The 20,469-nt window shown below is 37.2% G+C and overlaps 1 protein-coding gene across 1 annotated transcript in view; it reads right to left on the reverse strand.

The window, feature by feature from the left end:
* The window catches only part of BMP5 (bone morphogenetic protein 5), a 55,265-nt gene that overhangs the window by 29,858 nt on the left and 4,938 nt on the right, over positions 1–20,469 (reverse strand). Inside the window, exon 2 of the mRNA XM_035542960.1 lies at positions 1,643–1,835. Coding sequence (XP_035398853.1) covers positions 1,643–1,835 — 193 coding nt within the window. The remainder of the gene's footprint in view (positions 1–1,642; positions 1,836–20,469) is intronic.

Consider the following 20,469-nt stretch of genomic DNA (forward strand, 5'->3'; position numbering starts at 1 on the left):
CAATATTTTTGGAAGCTCTTCTGTCTGGAGTTATAAAGAAGCAAGTGGGAAAGGCTCCTCGTTTTTAATATGAGCACTAGAGAGGCTGTGATCTTCTCCTACCTCAACACATTGAGGCATTTACCTCTATATACTCCATGTATAAGTAGAGACCAGCAAAATCAGCAATAGGAGGGAAACACTTGACCATTAGACTAAGTCTGAAGTTTCCTTAGTTATACTAGTGAAAAACAAATAGGTGGTGTGTCACTGCACATGCACTTTTCCAGCATTGTGATTCCATCAGAAGACAAGACGATTTTATGCTTATAAATGGAAATATATATGTTTATAAAATTATGTTTATAAATAGAAATAGTGCTTTTACTATCTTAGAAATGTGCAGATGAGCTATTGAAAGAAAGTGCTACTATTCTCCAATGGTTTAATAGAGACAATTGTCATTTTAACAAGCCAGATGCTATTTAAGTTTCATCTTGCTTCAAAGGCTTAAGTTGTTTTCCCTTCTCTGAAATAGAACAGAAATCACTCACTGAGAAAACATAAAAACAAAAAATGAAACCCATTAAAATGGATTAGAAAACCAGCTTTTCCCGTTAGTTCTTAAAAATAAATCTGTTGAGTTTGCAGGTAAAGAGCTTTCATCACCCTAGCCTTGACCTGTGCTCTTCAAACGGATATATTTTTTTCCCTTCCTCTTTCATTCCTTCCTCCAAGAAGCTTCTTTTTGGACCTATATCAACAGAAATTCTGCAAGCTGAACACAGAGGAAAAAAAAATCCTGCACAAATCTAGTAAGAAAGCAGAAGATAATCTGGAAGGATAAGTGCTTTCCCACCTGTTGGTTCTGCTCTGTTGACATATAATAACTCCCTGTTTATAGCCATAAAGTTTTTTAACTTGGTGTTCAGAGATCTCACCTAGAAGGTACAAGCTCAAGGTTCTACTTACAAGGTTCTTACTTAAACTACTAAGTAGATTAGCTACTTTGCCTCATCAAATCTGGTCATTTACTCATCTTTGTAGGTTTTGCACAGTCTTGGAAATATGTCACTCACACTGTTCTACATACTCAGAATCAGAGATTTGCTCATGTGTGGCGTTATATTTGCTTTGATTTTCAGTTATTGTAAGCACCATGTGTCATCTTATAGACAGTGCATGACTCCATCTCTTAATCACATTCTGCAGAACATTAAAAGACATACCAAAAAAGCCACGCTCCTTCAAAAGTCAGCAAAGTTGAACAGTCTATCTGCCTTTAAGGAGCTAGCTGAATCTTGGCTTGTAGTATGTCGGTGTCAGCAAATGGTGTATTTCCCAAATCTAGACGCTTCAACTGAGCATATAAATCCACCATTTGCTCACCAAGAACATGAACCTTCACCCCCTGTCTATGGGCAGACTGTTTGGTGAGATTGGATATGCAACTCTCCATAAACCTGGAATAAATTACATTGAAGATAAGTTTTGTTCTTGCTCAGTATTTGTTGTCGTTGCCTAGGAATTAATGCAACACAAGCCACAGCGATAGCAATAATGCCTTTCCGAGGGTATTCTTATGGTCAGTTATCATCTCTCTAATTCAGATAGAAGCCTGGGACATTGTTTCAGGCATAATACACTCATGCTGGCAAGGTACCTGTTGGGATACTCCTTGATGATCTGGTATATGCTAATCTGAATTGTTTCATTCTCAAAGCGGCTGTTGCTTCGATCTTTGTATATCCGGAATTCGGCTGCTGTCACTGCTTCTCCATGTGGGATTTGAGTAAGGTCAAACCGAAATTCCTTGTAGTGCCTTCGCTGGTGGGAGAAGTCCTTGTCTCTTTCAACTGTTAGAAAAAGAGTTGAATGCAAATTAAAGAGACAAAGTGAGAGACAACACCCATTTCCCATGATTAATGGGTTCCCCATGCTTAGGAGTAAACAAACAGGAGAATATAAAACTGTGCAAATAATAAAACCACAAGCCCAGACGTACTTCCAGTTAAAGGAAATTCCACAAGTGTCTTCAGTTCAAAAGGAAAAACCCTCAGTGGCTTTTATACAAATTCCAGAAGCCAGAGTGGAAAGAATATCAAAAAAAAAAAAAAAAAGCTGAAAGAGGGCATGTTGTAAAGTAACTAGAAATATGGAGAAACTTAAAGCTGCAGAAGGATTTAGGACTTCAATTTAGTTGTAAGCACAGCAGCAGTAATGCCAGAGACATAGGTGACTTTGGAAAACACTAATTGCCACCAATATCCAGGCAGCTGAGAGGAAAGCTGATCATTCCCTCTCAACGTAATAAATCCTGAAGTAGTGCTAAAGTGCACTACAACCACTATATATTCAAGAAGCGGTCACATATAAATTAACACATGCTGTAGTCTAATGGCATCAGTATCATCTTGCTAGTGGTCAGAAGGAGCCGTGAATCAGGGCCGAAGAGGTTCTGGCACCCCGACAGCAAAGGCAGGGGCGCTCCTGGCTTGAGGCGTCCCCTCAAACATGCAGGGTGTGCAGGGCAGCTGCCAGAGTTTCTGACACCACAATTTAAAGAACAAAACAAAACAACTAATCTCTTTATTGCTTAATTCAGGATCATGCGGAATTTTAAAGTGGAGTGGACAGAGCACTTTAGCTGATTTCAGTGTACAACTGATTTGCGGCTAATTCAAATGTCTGCTGCGGTTCTGACCCTGAGTTAGGAGCCACTCCAGCAAAGAAATATCTGTTTTGATGTGGCAAGTGAACGTACAGGCCATAGTACTGGCTGATGACCGTCTTACAGGATGAATAGTTCAATTTAAGAGATGTGGAAAAGAAAATCATCCATGGTTTTCCCTTCTACAGAAAGTAACATTGACCTGTTAAGAAGCTGTGCCCAGTGCCCTGTGGCAGTGAAGTTCCACCTTCCTCATGAGGTGCTTTGCTGGACTGATGGTGGACAAAGCCAAACACCCAGAGCTGGGATTCAGTTAGGATAACCAGCTAAAGATTTGTGACTGCACCCAGCTCCACTAAACGCTCCCTCCCACAACCCTTGCTCTCTTACTGAGTTTTGGCGTTAACAGTCCTCAGATCTGAGAGAGGAACAACCTCAGTTCCGAAAATGTGTAGGTATAGATTACTGCATTACATGTATAAACAATAAAATGCGTGTATTATTACAATAGATGTATATTTATACTTATATGTTCATGTTTATGTGTACATCTGCATAAATTGACATACATGCACAATGCATATGTGTTTGTATATATATATATAAGTAGTATGCATGTTATAAAGTATATGTAGTCTTCCAAAAGAGAAATCTGCTGAAAGAAAAAACTGTTTTGGTGTTGCCATATAAAGTTATGGCTATGGACATATTAAAATGAAAGCAACTGAAGCAAAAGTATTTACATTATTTTCAGAGCAGTAGTTAGCAGCTAAGTCACCTGTGGCCATAGAGCTATCCCTTACAGTACACTTCTCTTTCATCCCTGCAAAAATGTAAACTATCCTCATTTTTATAAGCACAATTTTTGAAAACGTACAAAACTGTGTTGCCTTAAGAATCACCAAAAATAAAATATATAGGCTATAAGAACACTTCATCTTCAGTGAAAATAACTTTCTCTTGGCTGACAAAAGGAAAATTGTCTGCTAACTGCATGGTTTACTTGGCTCAAGTGTGTATTTAGCTTACGTGGGTTTGCCATCTTACAGTACGTAGAAAAAGTAAAGCAGAAAAGAGGCAGAAGCATGTAAACGGGCTGCTCTGTACCTGAAGATGAATGTGCTGCTACTGAAGAGAAACAGGTTACGGTCTATTTAGCAGCTCCGCTGCTCGGCTCTAAGCTGTGAGATATATACAGACATCTAACTTGAGCTTTGGGGCCTGTTTGCCTTTTTTTTTTAAATGTACATTTCTGAAAGAACTTGGCAGAGATTAGCATATGCAAATGTACTGAACCAGGGAGGATTTTTCTAGTATGAAGAGTCTGCCGCAAGTTTCTAATGTTATAGCTGAGGATTGCTGGGCTAACGTGGAACAGATATGTCAATAATCCACAAATGAAAAATATATTAAAGCCAGAATTAATGTAGCAGTAATATCTTAGGTTTGTGTTTATTCAACAAGTATTTACCAGCATTCATGGGTAACTAAGCACAACTCACTGTGAGTAAGCACTGGAGAATTAGACTCTGAATAAAAGTATTAAATGCCAGTACTCCTGGCCTGAGCTGTTTTTATTTGGGTTTGAGGTTTCTTTTTGTCTAGTTTCTTACAAGTATATTCTAATTAATAACACTAGTTTGGAAACAGCAGTTGTCTCCATATACACTGCAATTTGGACACAAACCTCTACAACACACTGCAATAACGCCGACGGGATTCTCTCAGGACCACTCACAACTGCTGAAAGAATACTGATAGCCCTTGTCTGTAGAGCCCCAAATTAATTATTACAGCTAACACAGATATTACTTATCCTCGTATAACCCAGGAAGAGACAGCACTGCCACCTGAAAGGGACAGAATTTCAGATTTTCCTTAGTCCTAGATTTGCCAGTACAGAATCAGCAGGCAAGGCAAGACTTGGGAGTATCAAGAGCCTCCACAAATGAAGGGTTGTATAAAACAGGCACTAAAACTCATGAAAAACCCTGATTCCAGGGAAGTCCCACCCTCTGCATTGGAGCCAGATTCTCAACCCATAAATTTCTGTAAGCCAAAGCACAAAACATAAAAACAATTTTTATGAATTTAGACAAGTCAAGATCTTGCATTACATAGCAGACTGGAAAAAAAAATCACAACGATGTTGCGGTATTGTCTAGTGACTAGAATAATAAAATATAAAAGATAAATGTTATTTAATGATACTGGGTATTTTAATACAGAAAATAATATACAAATCTAGATCTCTTCTACATCTAAAAAGTGCCTTGTTAGGAAAGACTTTGAATACACAGTAAGGTGTCTTATCGGGTCCATTGCACTGCTGAAATGACATGGAGTGCAGAGGAGCACCATGTCTCAAGTATTTTTATTTCAGTGCATCAGCACTGGCAGCCCAAAAAATACAGGTTAAGATTTTTTAAAGTATTCCGTTCTTTCAGATCATTCTCGTGTCATTCCAGCTCTGCTCAGCTCATCTGCCAAAATGCCTCTCTGTGGGACAGATCACAGCATCTAAAAAATAGTTGACCAGAAAATCAGGAAGTCCTTTTTTAACCATCAGAGGCATATCATTTTTGTAATTAAAAAGGACTAGTATACCAGTGTCAGTTCTGATTACAATAAAATTCTTCATTTGCTGCCATTGATCAAGATTCCTAGCACCAGCTTTTTGAACTGGTATTTTTACACCACCTGAAACTAATATATTCAGCACTATGGTTACATCAGACAAATCGTAGCTCAGGGGAATATCACAAACACCTGTGTGTGTAAGATAGGAAAGAATGATATTTTCCACCCATGTGGCTCACTGATGAAATATTCACACTGTACTAACACTCAGCCCAATCACAAAAAGACTGAAGGCAAATTTACACCACAGAGATACTTTGGAAAAATGAGTCATCTTTAATATGAAGAGAAATTATTATTTACAAATTTTCATTAACACAAGTATAAATCACACAGATGGATGTGCAATAAGTAATCAGTATATTATCAATTCCGCTATAAACGTCTGACTGAGCTTAAAAAAATGTAAAAAGTGCTGGCAAGAAGTTTATGTCACAGTGTATGAGGGACTATTATAAGTGCTCTTTCATTAGCAGTTAGCTCCCCACTGACATGTGTTTTGCTTTTCCTGAAGAGGCTGGTATGTGGTGACATGTATGGAAAGTGAAAGCTTCTTTAGCATGTGGGGAGCAAACCAAAGCCAGGTTAAAACAGGCTGATTTTACAACATAAGGTCTTAGGATCCCAACTGGATTCACAAATAGTGAAGCTTCCCTAATCAATTTAATGTCACTGTTTAACTACTACTTTTACATGCCAAGGCATGGTCCTACAGACCATGTAACTATAAGGGGCCATTTGCACTAATCTCACTGAATTTCACTGTTTGACTCTGGATTCTTTGTATAAGCACTAAGTAAACCAGTCAGTTTTAATCACTTCAAGGTGATAAAGGTTACAGTAAGCCGATACACTACAAACGACACTCGTTTACATCTTGAATATAATGAAATGATAGTTTATCTACAGTGAACACTTGTGCTTATCTGACAGAAACAGGTCAAAGGTTCCAGGCGTTTTCTCCTGAAATTACTCAGTGCTGCCTCTAATGACTGATAATTGAAAGCAGAGGCTGGAAATATCAAATGTGGTAGGTGACAGATAAGCAACAGATTAATGCAAGTACTCTGTTACAGGACACTAAAAGGTCAGAGGCCCTAGGAATTAGCTATTGTGCTACTGTGAAAAGACAGACATCAAATAGCTATTTACCTCATTCTTGCTCTGTTCTCCAGCATTCAAATCCTAGAAACCCATTCTCTCTTCTACAATTAGACTACTTGAAGTGACACTTTTTACAAAATACGGCAAAAAGGTTTTATAGGGTGTATTGACAAAAGAAAAGGTGCAATCCCAGAGCAGAATGAAAGATGCTTTGCTATTATAGATGTCAATACGTTAATGAAATGCATCACAGAGAATTTAAGAACATTCAGCAGAACGTGATTCTCAGTTGAGGTAGGCCAGACTTTTAAAAATATACATTTCAAAGCTTTGTAACTTTGTGTAGGCTGTAGAATACAAACATTAACTTTGAGAAAGTTAAATTAAGCTTATCTCAGGAAATATATCTTTCATCTTTATATTCCTCAAAACACAAATTCTAATTCAAAGTTTGTTCAAGTAAATTCAAGTCTTTTCATTCTGTCTGTTGGCTTTTGTATAAGAATTAGTCTTCTAAAAAAGTCTTAAATTGAGTGTACTTTATTTTAAAGATCAAGTGCGATGACAAAAATACTCTCCAAAAGTGATCATTTAAAAAAATGTGCAGACAAAGGAAATAGTCGTCTAAGCAAAGCTACTTTAATTGTAAAAGGTTATAATTCTTTTATAAAACTAAAAGAATCCTGATCAAGACTTGGGAAATTTATTTTGAGTTAGATATCAAAATTCACAAAAATAGTCACCTGCGCTCACAGGAATGTTTTGGACACCAGAGCCTGACACAGTCACTGGAGAGACACTTCTTTTTGTTAAGGGTCAGCTGCCTTGCAGCAATCCATAATAAGAACAGACGAGTTTATCTACCTTTCTCCTTCAGTCAACTATAGCTCCAGTCCATAGGAGTAAGAGATAGCTTTTTCTCAACAAACACTTCAACACATACCAGCTACTTTCAATGACTACATCTTAACTGCCAGAATATTGAGTAGCTCAGTGGTGGGACATCCTGTGCCACTGCACAAACACAACACAGGAGTTGGTGGTCAAAATGAAAAAATATATGTATATACATATATATCTGAATTTTTGTTCCTGCATTTGTTTTGCGTTTTTCTTTTTAATCCATTTATTGATATTAGGCATCTACTAGATAATCATTCATCTGAGTGTTTTAACTACAAAGCTTCGGAGTCATATGCCCACTTGCTTATTCTTCTCTTAGTACCAAATCTACTGCATTTCTTTCCAAATTGAGATTCATTTTCATCAGCAGAGCAAGTGGGGGCTGGGGCCCCCACCTCTATTCTGAAGCCAGTAGTAAGGGAAAGTGGGTGATTTAGACTCAATATGTCATTTCCCTTCCCATCTCCCTCTCCATGTTGAGGTGGGAACCAAAACCACATCCTCTGTTTCCTTGGTGAGTGGTCTATTAGGCAAATAAAAGGTGAATGAAGATGCAATCATTACCATCTGGTTTCTTCATGAAAATAGATTGCATAGAGTTCATAAATGTCTGTCCATATGCCTTAGCCATGTTCAGAATTTGTCTTTTGAACTGAGATCTTTTGAGAATTCTGGGCAAAATGGATCAGTGAATACTCAAAGCCCAAGAGCAGTCTTATTGGGATACCTTATGTCAGAAATGTAGGCACTTGAAGATGGGTATTCCCAAAATTATGTCTTCTTGAGTTACATTCCATTCATATCCTATCCTAAGCATCAAACTCATCATCAGTCTTAGTCCAAATTCTGAATCTGATCCTCTTCCAAATGAAGCAAAATTATTTCTGCAATCAGTGAGAATTTTGTTTAATTACGGAGGGCAAGTCTCCAAAAATCTTACATTTCTCATTGTAGCAGTTCATATTTTTTTTTAAAAAAAAGCTTTATTGCAGTGCTGTATATTTGACTTTCTCTGTATTTATTATTATTAGGCTGGTTGTATTTAAAGTAATTATAGATTTACAGATGTGGTTTTGAAAGAGTGATGTAAATTGGTTTTATAAAATGTATACTTTCTTATTAAAACACAAAGGAGAAGGCTTGGTAGGTCATACTCTGAGGCAAGTTACACTACTGTAAATTTAAAGTTATTTCACTAAAGTCTTTATTTTCAGTCAGTTACTGACATCAATGAGCAACATTTAGCTATTTTGGTTAACTAAATTAGGGACAGTTAGAAAATTATTTGATGAAATACTATGCAGTTAGTGGCAGTTTCAATAAATGAAAAATCATCTATTGTTTATTGAATCCAGACTTCTAATGGTAGAATATCCCTTCCATAATTGCACAGAATTACTGAAATGTATGAATTGCAAAGTAGTTCAAGGCAAGATAAGGTCAATGAGAAAACCTTCAGTGACTGCAGCTGAATCTAGAGCAAGAGTGAAAAGGAGAAAAAAAAAAAAAGTGCTTTAATATCCCATGCTCAAAAAAAAAAAGTTAGGATATTCATGGATCTTAGCCAACTATTTAGTGTTACATCTTTTGAGAATGACCAGAAAAGCACTCTTCTATGATTGAATTTTTAATTTCTTAATTTTTTTATTGTAGTTAATAAGATCTGACAGATTTTTGACCAACAACAATAAAAAATTGAAAAAGTAAAAATAGGAAAATAGTTTGAAACCCTGAGTACTTATTAAGGTAGACTTTCAAGTGATATGATTTTTACATTCTAGAAAGCGGTAGGCAGAGACTAAACAAATACTGGAAAAATTTACAAAGACATTTTAAAATATAGGAGAATATGTAAAAATGATAAATTTCTTTTTTATTTTTTCTGGAATTATTTTGAGAATTATAACTCAGTAGCTAAAAGCTTTCAGCATTCCCCGTGAGCAGGAAAAGATTTCCCAGGAACTATAGAGCAGTGCCTGCCAGCAGCTTTTATAAGCACAGACCTAAACAAATGCCTAGACCAAAGAGGCATAACTGAGCTGCGTTTTCTCAGGCACAATCTCCCAGATGTTCTGTACACCACGAGATTACCTGCGATGCCTTTCTGTTACTTCACACTATTCAAAATATGGGACAAAATATTTGTTTTAATGAAATTGCTGTTTTTCATTCAATAGCCAATGTTTTGCTGAAAATTTCACTGGTAAACATGTGGTATTCATTCAATTTACTGTTTTCAGTGTCTTCCAAGTCAAATGCACTTGCTCAACAAGTCAAAACAAGTGCTACACTGCAGCTGCTCCAATGATAATTAAATGCTGGAAAGCTTGCAGTTGTTGATACAAAATAAGTGGAAAAGCAGCACCCTGCTTTTCTTATGCTGGTCTGATCCTGGCCAATGCAACAGTAGGAATAAATAACTTGAATAAGAGATTGGGTCATTCCTGCTGTAACACAGTTTTGGAAGTGAACAGTACTGTGAGAGCCTATGTCTGCGTATTATCACAGATCGAATTTAAAGGGTAGTTGATAAAGCCAGTCGTCACAATCTATTTTTTTTCTCTTAGTTTCTACAGTATAATGTGCTGCATCCCTTCAACCTCTTGAATGCAAAACTTTCACTTCAGACATTCAGCTGCAGCACAAACAACAAACGATACACTGCATATATGCCCTTTTTAATTCCACTAATAGTGGTAGAATGTATCTCAGTTGAATCTTCCATAAATTTAGTGGGTGAAAGTCCAGATGATGGCAGCCTCTAGGAATAACATAAGAGGTCTTACTAGGTCCAGTTTTGGGCAGTCAATAGTGATGTGTGCCAAGAGTGGGAAACATCACAACCAAATATTTGGGGGAGGTGATGAAGAAAGGATCATGTGCAGTCTGCTGTTTTGAATGGAACAAGTAGAAGCCTGTGGTTCATCATTAAGTCACGCTGTACTGCAAAGGCATTCTGATCATAAATACCTATGCTAAAAATGCATGTCCACTAGATTTTTGGTTGTGTTCAGTTTCATCAGTGAAAAACAGATCCTCACTTAAAAAAAAAAAAAAAAAAAAAAAAAGGAACAGATAGAGAAAAGATCACTGCATTACACAGTTCTGAGCTAATGCATAGATAAATTAACTAATCCTTACTCTACCATGACTGAAGTTGTTAATTATTTCTGTATTTTCAATGATGTCTATTTCTCATGGGCTTTGGCAAAACCAGTATATTTTGATACCTTCTGTCAATAGACTTCTATTTTATCTCATATGTGATTTTGTTTTTCTCTAATCACAAATTGTCGCAAAGAAAACTAACAATTATTCCCAGGTTTCTGACTGTGTGAGAAAGTCAGGATGTCAGATCAACACAACCTCAAGGTTAACAAATGACATCAAAAAAAAAAAAATGCCTCTTGGGCTCAGCTGCAAGTGAATAGGAACAAAAGTTATACCTCTGGGATCCAATGGTCAGAAAATAGGTGTAAGTTATAACTGTTTTGACACTGTAAAAGTATACAGATGGAACATAACTTCTGAGAAGGGTGTAAGGGCATATATCATCATAAGGCAACTGGCAGGGGAGTAAAAGCTAAACACTAAAGCACATTCTATCTTCCCACATCTTCTTAGTTCCTGTTCACGTTAACCCTCTACTCACTTCCAACCCAACGGTGCCAAGCTACTCCACCATTTACCGTTCATAGAGGTTGTCTAATAAGCTCCAGCCATTCCCCACAGTGGAATTTGTCATAAGAGCACCCATGGAAGTCGTTTCTGCATGTCAAACTGGGTATGACCGGACACACACAGTTTTCTGCTTAGCCTGTACTCACATCTGAGTATTTTAATACTACCCATTCCCATTAACACTGACCAAACATTCAGTAAAAATCTGTCCAGCTGTAATAATGTCAAGGAAGGAAAACCTCACAATCATCTCACTCAGAGTCAAGGAATGTCTATTACACATAATAATTTTAAATTTATTTTTATATGCTGTATTTTATATAGGATACACACAGAGGAAGGGGAAGGAGAAAGGGAAGAAGATGAAGAGCCAGGAGAGTGGGCAAAACTGGTGAGGTCTGGCAATTTCATAGGACAGGTTCTAACTGCCAATTTGGGAGCTAGCTGTGATTATCACAGCTCGTTACACTGATTCAGGCTGCAACCTCTCCTCTACAGCTCTGGTGGTCTAATCAGATTATGATTAATTCATCGCAAGGAGAGATTATTTCACCTACAAATAATTCCCCATAATGAGTAAGTGCCCCCACTGGGAAGGAAAAAACACCTGCTTTTATTTATTTATTTTTTTATTTTCCCTGAAAGAAGCTTAAATTAAATCTTACCAAAGTTAATGATTATTTCAACCCTCTTTCAGCACAGAAACTCTCTGGCTGTTAGTGAACAACTAAAAGATCTCTGGGCTGGCCATCCAGCATTATGCCTACACTGCCAGAGGAAAAAAAAAAAAAAAAGTCTTTGCAGAAAATATTTGTGCCATGGGAAAAAAAAAAAACAACTCAGATTTGCTATACGTAACATAAGAACATGTGGTGATCCCTCACAGTAGGTTATTTTGGACAGATGCAGAAAGAAAGATACAGGAGTGTCAAAATTAAAACCAACCAACCAACCAACTGCAAGATAATTTCCAAGGAAGAGAGAAATAGCACAACGCTTTGAACATATAGAAGTGTTAATTCAGCAATTGTCCATGTAAGATTATAACCCCACTTCCAAAAATTACAATAAAATAGCAAGAACAATATAACAATAATTAATAATAATAAAATAATAATAATAATAATAATCATCATCATCATCATCATCATAAAGCAGGAACAATTAGTGTCAATGTAGAAGACAAGACTAAGAGCCTTCTTTGTGATGACAGACTCCCAGAAAGGCTAAGGTTGGCAGGGACCTGTGGAGGTGACCTGGTCCACCTCCCTGTTCAAGTAGCGACACCCAGGGCAGGCTGCCCAGGCCCACGTCCAGATGGACATACTTGAATACTTCTTGCATTCTCACCATTATTCCACCTGGGGCTGCATTTCTGATCTATATATAGACATAATGTTTTATGGTATATCTACTTGGTTCCTGACAAACTACTTACAAAAGCAGTATCCTGGGTGATCGCAGAGTTCTACTGTGACTACTGCCCTAATCTTTGATGATAGGCCTAGTTTCTTTATAAAGTAATTCAGAACTGTCTGTTGCCTATCTCCAAAACTGGAAGTATCACAGCATCTTCTTTTCAGTTTTGTTTTCATTCCCATTTTGATGAGACCGCATTCCCTGCCTGAAGACAAGCTGGACCAGCAAATTTTAATGGAGTACCCAGTAAATCTCACAGACCAAGGTGATATAATGTTAATAAAAGAAGCTTCATTCCTGTATGGCAGCAAATGGCAATGTAAATACAAGATGAGCCAGTCTGGATTTTTTCTCATAACTTATTCAGGAGCTGTCCCCATTGAGCCTAGCTTTCAGCTCATTTGTGTGCCTGTTTCACTCAAGTCCCCTGATGAACATTAGGTCTCTTCCGTACATACACATTTGCTAGTATTTTTGCCTTTCTAATGAATACAAGTAAATATAGACAAAGTGAAACACAGCAGCTGGGAAACCAAAATGGGGGAAAAATATTGTTAATCCTAATGTCATTGGTCCCTCCATTCTGACCCAGTGAACTGCGGCATGAACTTAAAACACTTGGTATTCACTCCTTAGCATAAACTCTGTCTGGATATTCCATTGTTATATATATATGGCAATAATATATATGTATATATATATTATAAAACATTATTTAGACTGTACTTTATATATACATATATATATATCCTTGTAAAATGTGGTCTCCTTATGATATACAGCCTCACTAAACATGATTAATAATTTCATGTCTTAAGAAGTGATAAAAAGTACAACTTTTTGAAGAGTCACATGGTTAAAATAGAAACTCATCTCAAGAACTATAAAATGATATTAATAAAGCAGCATGCCAAGGAATCAAAGAACTTTATTCTGAAAAAATACATAATATTAAATGACTTTAATAAAGAATATTATATTGTGTTACAATGCATGTACCTCCCAAAATTCTGAAAAAAAATATCAAGCATTCTTGAAATTCATCATATTTAATAGTATGATTTCAGTTACACCTACTACAGCATAACACCAAAGAGAATTTAAACATTATGATCTTTTGGTTACCTTACTATGATATTCAGCAAAGTCTGTGTTTTGTTTTTAATCATATAAGCTTGTAATTTAAATCAACATATAAAAACATTCATCTGTGTAAATGCAATTGTGTATAGCTGTACTGCAGGTTTAGCCTTTGCTCCCCAGAAGTCTTGGTACAGATTTTGAGCTTTCACAATAATTCCGTTCACTTCGTGGTGTGAGAGTCACGGGCAGTACTGTATCAGCCTACAGCTTCACAGCACAGCACCAAGTAGCTTGTTCTTTTTTTATCTAGAATGTGACACATGCTGAATGATAGACCTTTTACAATAAATCCATAATTATGTGTAGTTCACAGACAATTCTTTGTGACACTTCATTCTCCAGTAAGTCTAATTATCAGTGTTTTAATAAAATAAGAATGAAGGTATATTCCTTTGCCTTGTGTTTTTTAAAGTCTTGGGTCTAAATTTGTACTTGGTATTCATCAGCACTGTTCTACTAACATTAATAGAGATGAAATATTAAATCAGCTAAGGATATGTATGTGTATGTATGCTTATATACAACATAGGCACCACCTGTCTTTTTATTTTATAACTTCCACTCTTTTTTGTCTTCATTCATTTTAGGAAATGAATTTAATATAATCTGTTTGTGAAAAGTGAGCTGTGAAACAACAACAATAGAAAGAACACATATATATCTCATTTTTACTGAGAAGACAAGCAATATGGTAAATCCCAAGTGTTTCAAAAGACATCAACTATATGACAAGCATTACAAAATATGAAGTGTTTGAAGATGCTTTCTGAGTCTTTAGAATACCCATTTTCCAGAACTGCATCTGTTTCTGGGTGTTGATTTGTTTTTATTTTTATTTTTCTGCAACAACAGGAGATAATTGCTGCTTTTTAATGAACCCTTAGATGTTCCCATAAATCATCAACTCACAGAAAATCTCATACCAAACATTATACAACTCTCAATAAGCTCATGGGAACTAGCAATTCTAGGGAAGCATAAGGAATTCTGAAGTTTTGGAAAACCACAGGGAGATTGCTTGTGGTGACAGAGGCTCATCTCTTTTACCTCATCATATGTGAACTTCAGCCCTTGCAGTGCTGTTGATAGGCTTCTCACTCCTTCCCTGATCTCTTTAGAGAAAGCTCCAAGCTGAGAATCAGAGAGGAGAAGCCCTTCTCTGAACAACGAAAATTGAGGAACTTTATTCTGAGAAGTACTGAGGATCAAAATGGAGCAGTTTAATGATCGAATTTTGCAATCAATTGGACAAAGCACAACACTTACTGACCTAACTAGGAGATTACTCAGCACCTCATACCACTGAATTCTTCTGCTGTTTTACTCTTCAGCTCTTTGGAGCAGATCCATAAACTCTCCTCCTTATTTCAAAATGTTACGACAGGATGTAATTAAGTACAATTAACAAGGAGGTCAAACGGTCATCTGATAAACACTGGCCCAAACAGGCAGCTTGAAAGGTCAGGGCTGCTAAAACCACATAGTATTGATGGGAAAGAATATTATGATTTAAAGGGGAAAAAATCCCAGTGACTAAAACTGAAGAGATTTACATGCTTGCTATATTACATACACAAACTCATGCACACACACTGATACGCATGCACACATGCCTCGGAGAGGCACCAGCCTACGCTATGGGAACAAGAGCAAAACTAATCACATGCTCACTGTTCTTTACACCAGGTCTGAAATGTCAGATTTGGTGCTCTATTTCTAGTATTTGTTTTTCTTTTTCATTATTTTGCAAAACCGTCTCTTTTAAGAACAGTAAAAAGTCTTCTTGTCCAGAGCTTATAGAAGCCCTAAGATCCTTACGGAAGGACCTTCCCAAAGCAATGTCCCTGCTGTCCCATCATAAATCACCACAAAGACTACAGCTGTCATGGTGTTGTACACTAGGGTTGCTCATGCTCCACGGTCTTTATTATCCACACTACCCCTTAGTCATCTTTAAATCATACTCTTTCACATCAATATTATATGGTTTTATCCACACCCACGCTTTTGATTTCTCTGCTAACTTCTTTTGCAAAGCATACCATCAGAATCCCATGGCTCCAGACACCAGTGCCATCGGGTGCCACCCACCTTCTGCTCCAAAATCAGACTCACAAACCATTTAGCAGCCCTGCTCTTTCATCTCCTGCAGCCCAGGTTTGCCTGGACTGAACTTAAAATATCTACCTCCAAAACTGATGCTATCCATATTGTAAAAGTCCAACACAACACTTTTTTTGAACTTACTTTGAGGTAAGTGAATATTCCATCTATACTTCCCTCTCCATTTTTAAAACATGGGATATTTTAAATGGTTATACCTAGACAAATTATTATTAATTTATCACTGTACTGGATCATGGCCACAGCTTTTCAAGAGAAAATGAATAAAGTTTCATAAATTTAACTACAGTCAAATTTATAGTCAAATTTATGAAAATTAGAACAACAATAATTTAATTCAATAGGTACAGACTACAAGAGGGATTTTACAAACCAGGTTCTCGTGGGGTCTGAATGGATAATATTGCTAAGCTGGTAGAAAACAAACCTAATAGAAATTTCAGCTGTTCGAGTTCCTGCCTCCTCCTGATTCTTCTCCAAAAACAGATTTAGGTGAAATTTTGCTTCTGTAGAGCTACCAGTTGTCAGCTATGGGTATATATCATTTGCCATCACTAGCTGCCCTGATTAACTTTCTAGGCTCTGACTCATTAATAACTGTTGTCTCAATTTGCCCTGCATTACAATGGGAACAAAGTAAAGCTGCAGTCTGGCAAGGTACCACACAGGCCATTGAATTATATAATTATATAATAGTGGCCGATCTCAATCTATTGCACTCGAGCAGTTGCTCAAAAAAGAGTTGGAAACTAAAAGTTTAGATTCACCTTTTAGAGCACCTCTGAAGAATCGTGGGAAGTTTCAGAGTGGGGAGCCACACTGTAAAACCTCTCTTTTTCTGCTTAGTTCACAGTCATTTTTTTATATTGAAACAAGTTCATAATCCAGTCCCAAACACAAAGCAGCTCCTGCTAGGTGTACCCCACCCACAAACTTAAATAATGTAGTTGTCAGGGTTGACAAGTTCTGCCTGCTGTAGCACTTCTGTGTTTTATAGGAAATTTTAACCAGGGGTGTTATTTTAAGAGATGAGCAAATGGGGAAACCCCATGGCCTAGCCAATAAAATATGAACTTTAGGTGCAATGGAGCACTCATAAATATGACTCAGAACAAGGGGATTCATTGTTTCTCCCGACCCCTTTTAGCTGCTCCTCTGATCTCAACCTCTCTGTGTGCGTCATGGCAGCCCTCATCCTTTAACCTGCGGTTTTTAAAAGCTAGCTTCGACGTTATTTATGGCTGCCAACCTTAGTAGCCCGTCTGTGTACTCCCTGCACAAAGGCTGGAGGTGGGGAGGGCTACATTTTATTTTGCAGGAATGAAAATTTTTGCCTGGGGAGGTTGGGGTAGTTGCTCTGCCACGAGAGATTGTGAAGAAAAGTGCTCCCTTCACCTGCAAGGCTTGCTGGAAAAAGAGACCCAAACCCCAACTCATTTTCTCTTTCATTTACTCGTTATCCATACTTATCATGTTCTATCTCATTTTCTCCTCTGTGTGTATCTCTCTGTCTGTTTGCACCTTCTTCTGCCTACCATTACTCCCCTCTTCTGTCCCCCCAAATTCTCTAGCATTATTGGCCTGGGCATTGCCCTCAGTGCTGCAATACCATGCCCCATGTGGGGCTCCCCAGTAACACCAGTGTCCCCCAGCCTACCCCGTGTCCGCCCCGAACCTTTCCCAGGCCCACTGGCCGCTGCCTGCTGAGAAGAGGCCTCTCCTCCCTCTGCAGCCTGTGCTGTGCCCTGCCATTTTCTTCTCATTCCTCCACTTCCCGTGCCGTTGCGCGGTCTCACCGCTTCTCTTCCTTTAATCCCTTCTCCAGCCAAACACCAGTGACATAAAATTAAAGTTCAGTGACCCTGCCCAGACGGAGGGGGCTAGAGACAAGGGAAAGGACAAGCAAGAGAGGATGGGGAAAAGTGTGGGAAATAATTATGAAGTCTGGTAGCAGCCAGAGCTCTCCTGAAACCCTGGGGAGCCTTTCTTTAGCTGGAGGCTGCAATTGGCACTTCATAAACTGTTCATTCTCAGCTATGTGGAAACACCAGACGACACCTAGCATGATCAGACTATAATCAATCAATTTTCTGCAAAACTCTATTAGCCTGTGGGCCTGTGAAAGCAAGCTGAAAGGAACTGCCATGGCTAAAAAGAGAAGAGAAAGGAACTGCCCATCTCGTAATTACCCCCATAACTCAGGCAGTAAGCAGGCAGGTAGCCATGGTGAAATTCTTCGCATAATTTAACATCCAGAGAAAATAATAACAGAAGCAGTAAGTGTTGGAGACCACATATGTGCCAAAGTTGTCCCGTTATCTAAGCATATAAACTGGGGTTTAGGAGGAGAACCAAGAGGATTTCCATCCAGTCCATGGCAGGCCAATTCCTCCCCTAACATCCTCCACACAGAGGCGTCTCTGCAAGCCGCCCTCTCTCTCTTTCATGGCTAGCCAGAGTCACTCCAAGATTGTGTTTTCCTGGGAAAATATGTACTGTACAATACATACAATCCCCACAACCCCACCCAAAGTCTGTGTTTAGTCTGGAAAGCAGCGCTTTCTAAAGAAGCAGCGGAACTGGGTCAGCCATTCTTCCCAATGGGAAAAATATTATTAACAATATATATTTATATATATGCATGCATATATATAGCTTTTCACCATGCACGTCTAACCATCTGCTAAATCAGTTTCTCTTCAGTTATCTGCAATTTCTTTCAAATCTGTCGGCAAGGAAAGTCAGACAGTTTTATGCCCCAGTTAATGGAGAGCTTGACATTTTTTTGGCTGGGTAGATAGAATAATTTACTTGGATTTAAAGTGTTAACTTTGGCAAAAAAAAATAATTGACAGTTATAAAAACATTATTTTGGTAGATGATATTCACGGATAGCACACAAACCTATTTTGAGGTAGAACTATATAGTTCATAAAGTTAATGTAACATGAGAGATTTCAAAGGAAATATAAAATATTTCAATACAAAACAACAAATGTAGTATAATTCCAAAAAGGAATATGGAGAAGAATATTTCTTGCTTGAAATCAAAAACAATTCCTAACAACGTGTGTCATCACACAAATATTGGTTAAATCTGCCTAATGAGTTGTAAGAATTGGGTGAGGATTTTTAGGGAATAAAGTGAGTAAAGCCTGTGAGTAAAGCCCTTTTGTTCTATAAATAAATAAATAAATAAATAAATAAATAAAAACATGTTCTGTAAAAAGTTATCTTAATATTTAATTTGAGTATAGAGAATGCTTCCATATTAAAAGTTATTTCTAATGCCTGATCGGGTACCAACGTGACAACAAATTATTTCATCTCACTGATTGGGTGACTAAAATTTTATCAAGGGAGAAAAAAAAATCAGGATTTCAAGATACCAGTGAGGTCTTCGGATGAAGGTTAAATCAGACCCGCTTGATCTAATTTCCCTTAAATTTTAAATAAAAGTGAAAAATACCACCTTACTGATTTTGGGTTGCCTTTAAAAAAGCTTCAAAAACACTCTGTCATTTTTTCTTGGTATTAATCCAACTCCACAAATAAAGAGATGGGGTCTATTTTTTATTTAACAAGTTTTATTTTATCTCTGTAATAGCATCTCTCTGTCCACAGCAAGATAATAGTACTATTTCTGTCACTTCACTTCAGGCTGTGTCAATATTTTCATTAGAAGTCTGCATTTTAAAGACTAAAACTGTACCATAGCCAAGGAAATTCATGTAAGGTTAAAAGTAAGACAGCAACATATGAAATTGAGTGGAAAAGAAAAAGAAAGAAATAGAATAAGAAAGAAAGAAAGAAAGAAAGAAAGAAAGAAAGAAAGAAAGAAAAAGAAAAAAGAAAAAGAAAGAAAGAAAGAAAGAAAGAAAGAAAGAAAGAAAGAAAGAAAGAAAGAAAGAAAAAGAAAAAAGAAAAGAAAGAAAGAAAGAAAGAAAGAAAGAAAGAAAGAAAGAAAGAAAGAAAGAAAGAAAGAAAGAAAGAAAGAAAAAGAAAGAGAGAGAGAGAACTCACTCTTAAGCTTTGAGGGGAGAAGTTAATGATCCTGAGGCCTTTTTGCATGTATACTTCAAACCCAACTCCCCTTCCACAATTCCTGACATTTTATGGCTTAGCACTCCATATCCCTCACTGGTGATATGTTAGCTGTGAGGGGAAGCTTGTAGAAACTGAATTCGTTTAATTTAGGAAACTAGCTACTATATACGCTCCAGATCTGATTGCAGTTAGCAATCCTTTCTTTCTCAGATGCAATGCAAATATGTTTGTACAGGTATTCAGTGTGGATTGATATACTGTAGGTTTCTTAAAGCACTTCTATAAAAGTTGTGCTCTACCATGTTAGCATTCTCGGCTGAACACAATGGGTTGTAAATCTTGTGAATTTATGTATTTGCTCAGTGTTTTAAAGAAGAACATAATCTTCAAGGCAGCGTATGACCTTGGGGTAGAGAAACTGAAGAAATATGAACAGCTTTCTGTGCCTCTAATAGGCAACATTCCCTTGGATTTCCCTGTCTGATTTAAGAACTGATCACAGCGGGTGTGATTTTAAATTATTAATTATTTTAATTAAGATTGCGGGATCACACTGAATGTGAAGAAGATAAGGTGTCGTTCAATGGTGCATTAATTACTTTAAAAATCTCCATAATATTGGCATTGTTATCTAAATTAGCATGGGTAGGTCAAAGGCACACATTTTATAGTGATCTTCCCATTTGAGTCTCTGAAATTAATTTTAGATGCTAAGAACAAAAAGCTTGACAGAAAAACACAAAACTTTTATATCTTTA

The sequence above is a fragment of the Cygnus atratus genome, chromosome 3 (assembly GCF_013377495.2).
Source record: "Cygnus atratus isolate AKBS03 ecotype Queensland, Australia chromosome 3, CAtr_DNAZoo_HiC_assembly, whole genome shotgun sequence".
In the NCBI taxonomy this organism is placed as follows: domain Eukaryota; kingdom Metazoa; phylum Chordata; class Aves; order Anseriformes; family Anatidae; genus Cygnus; species Cygnus atratus.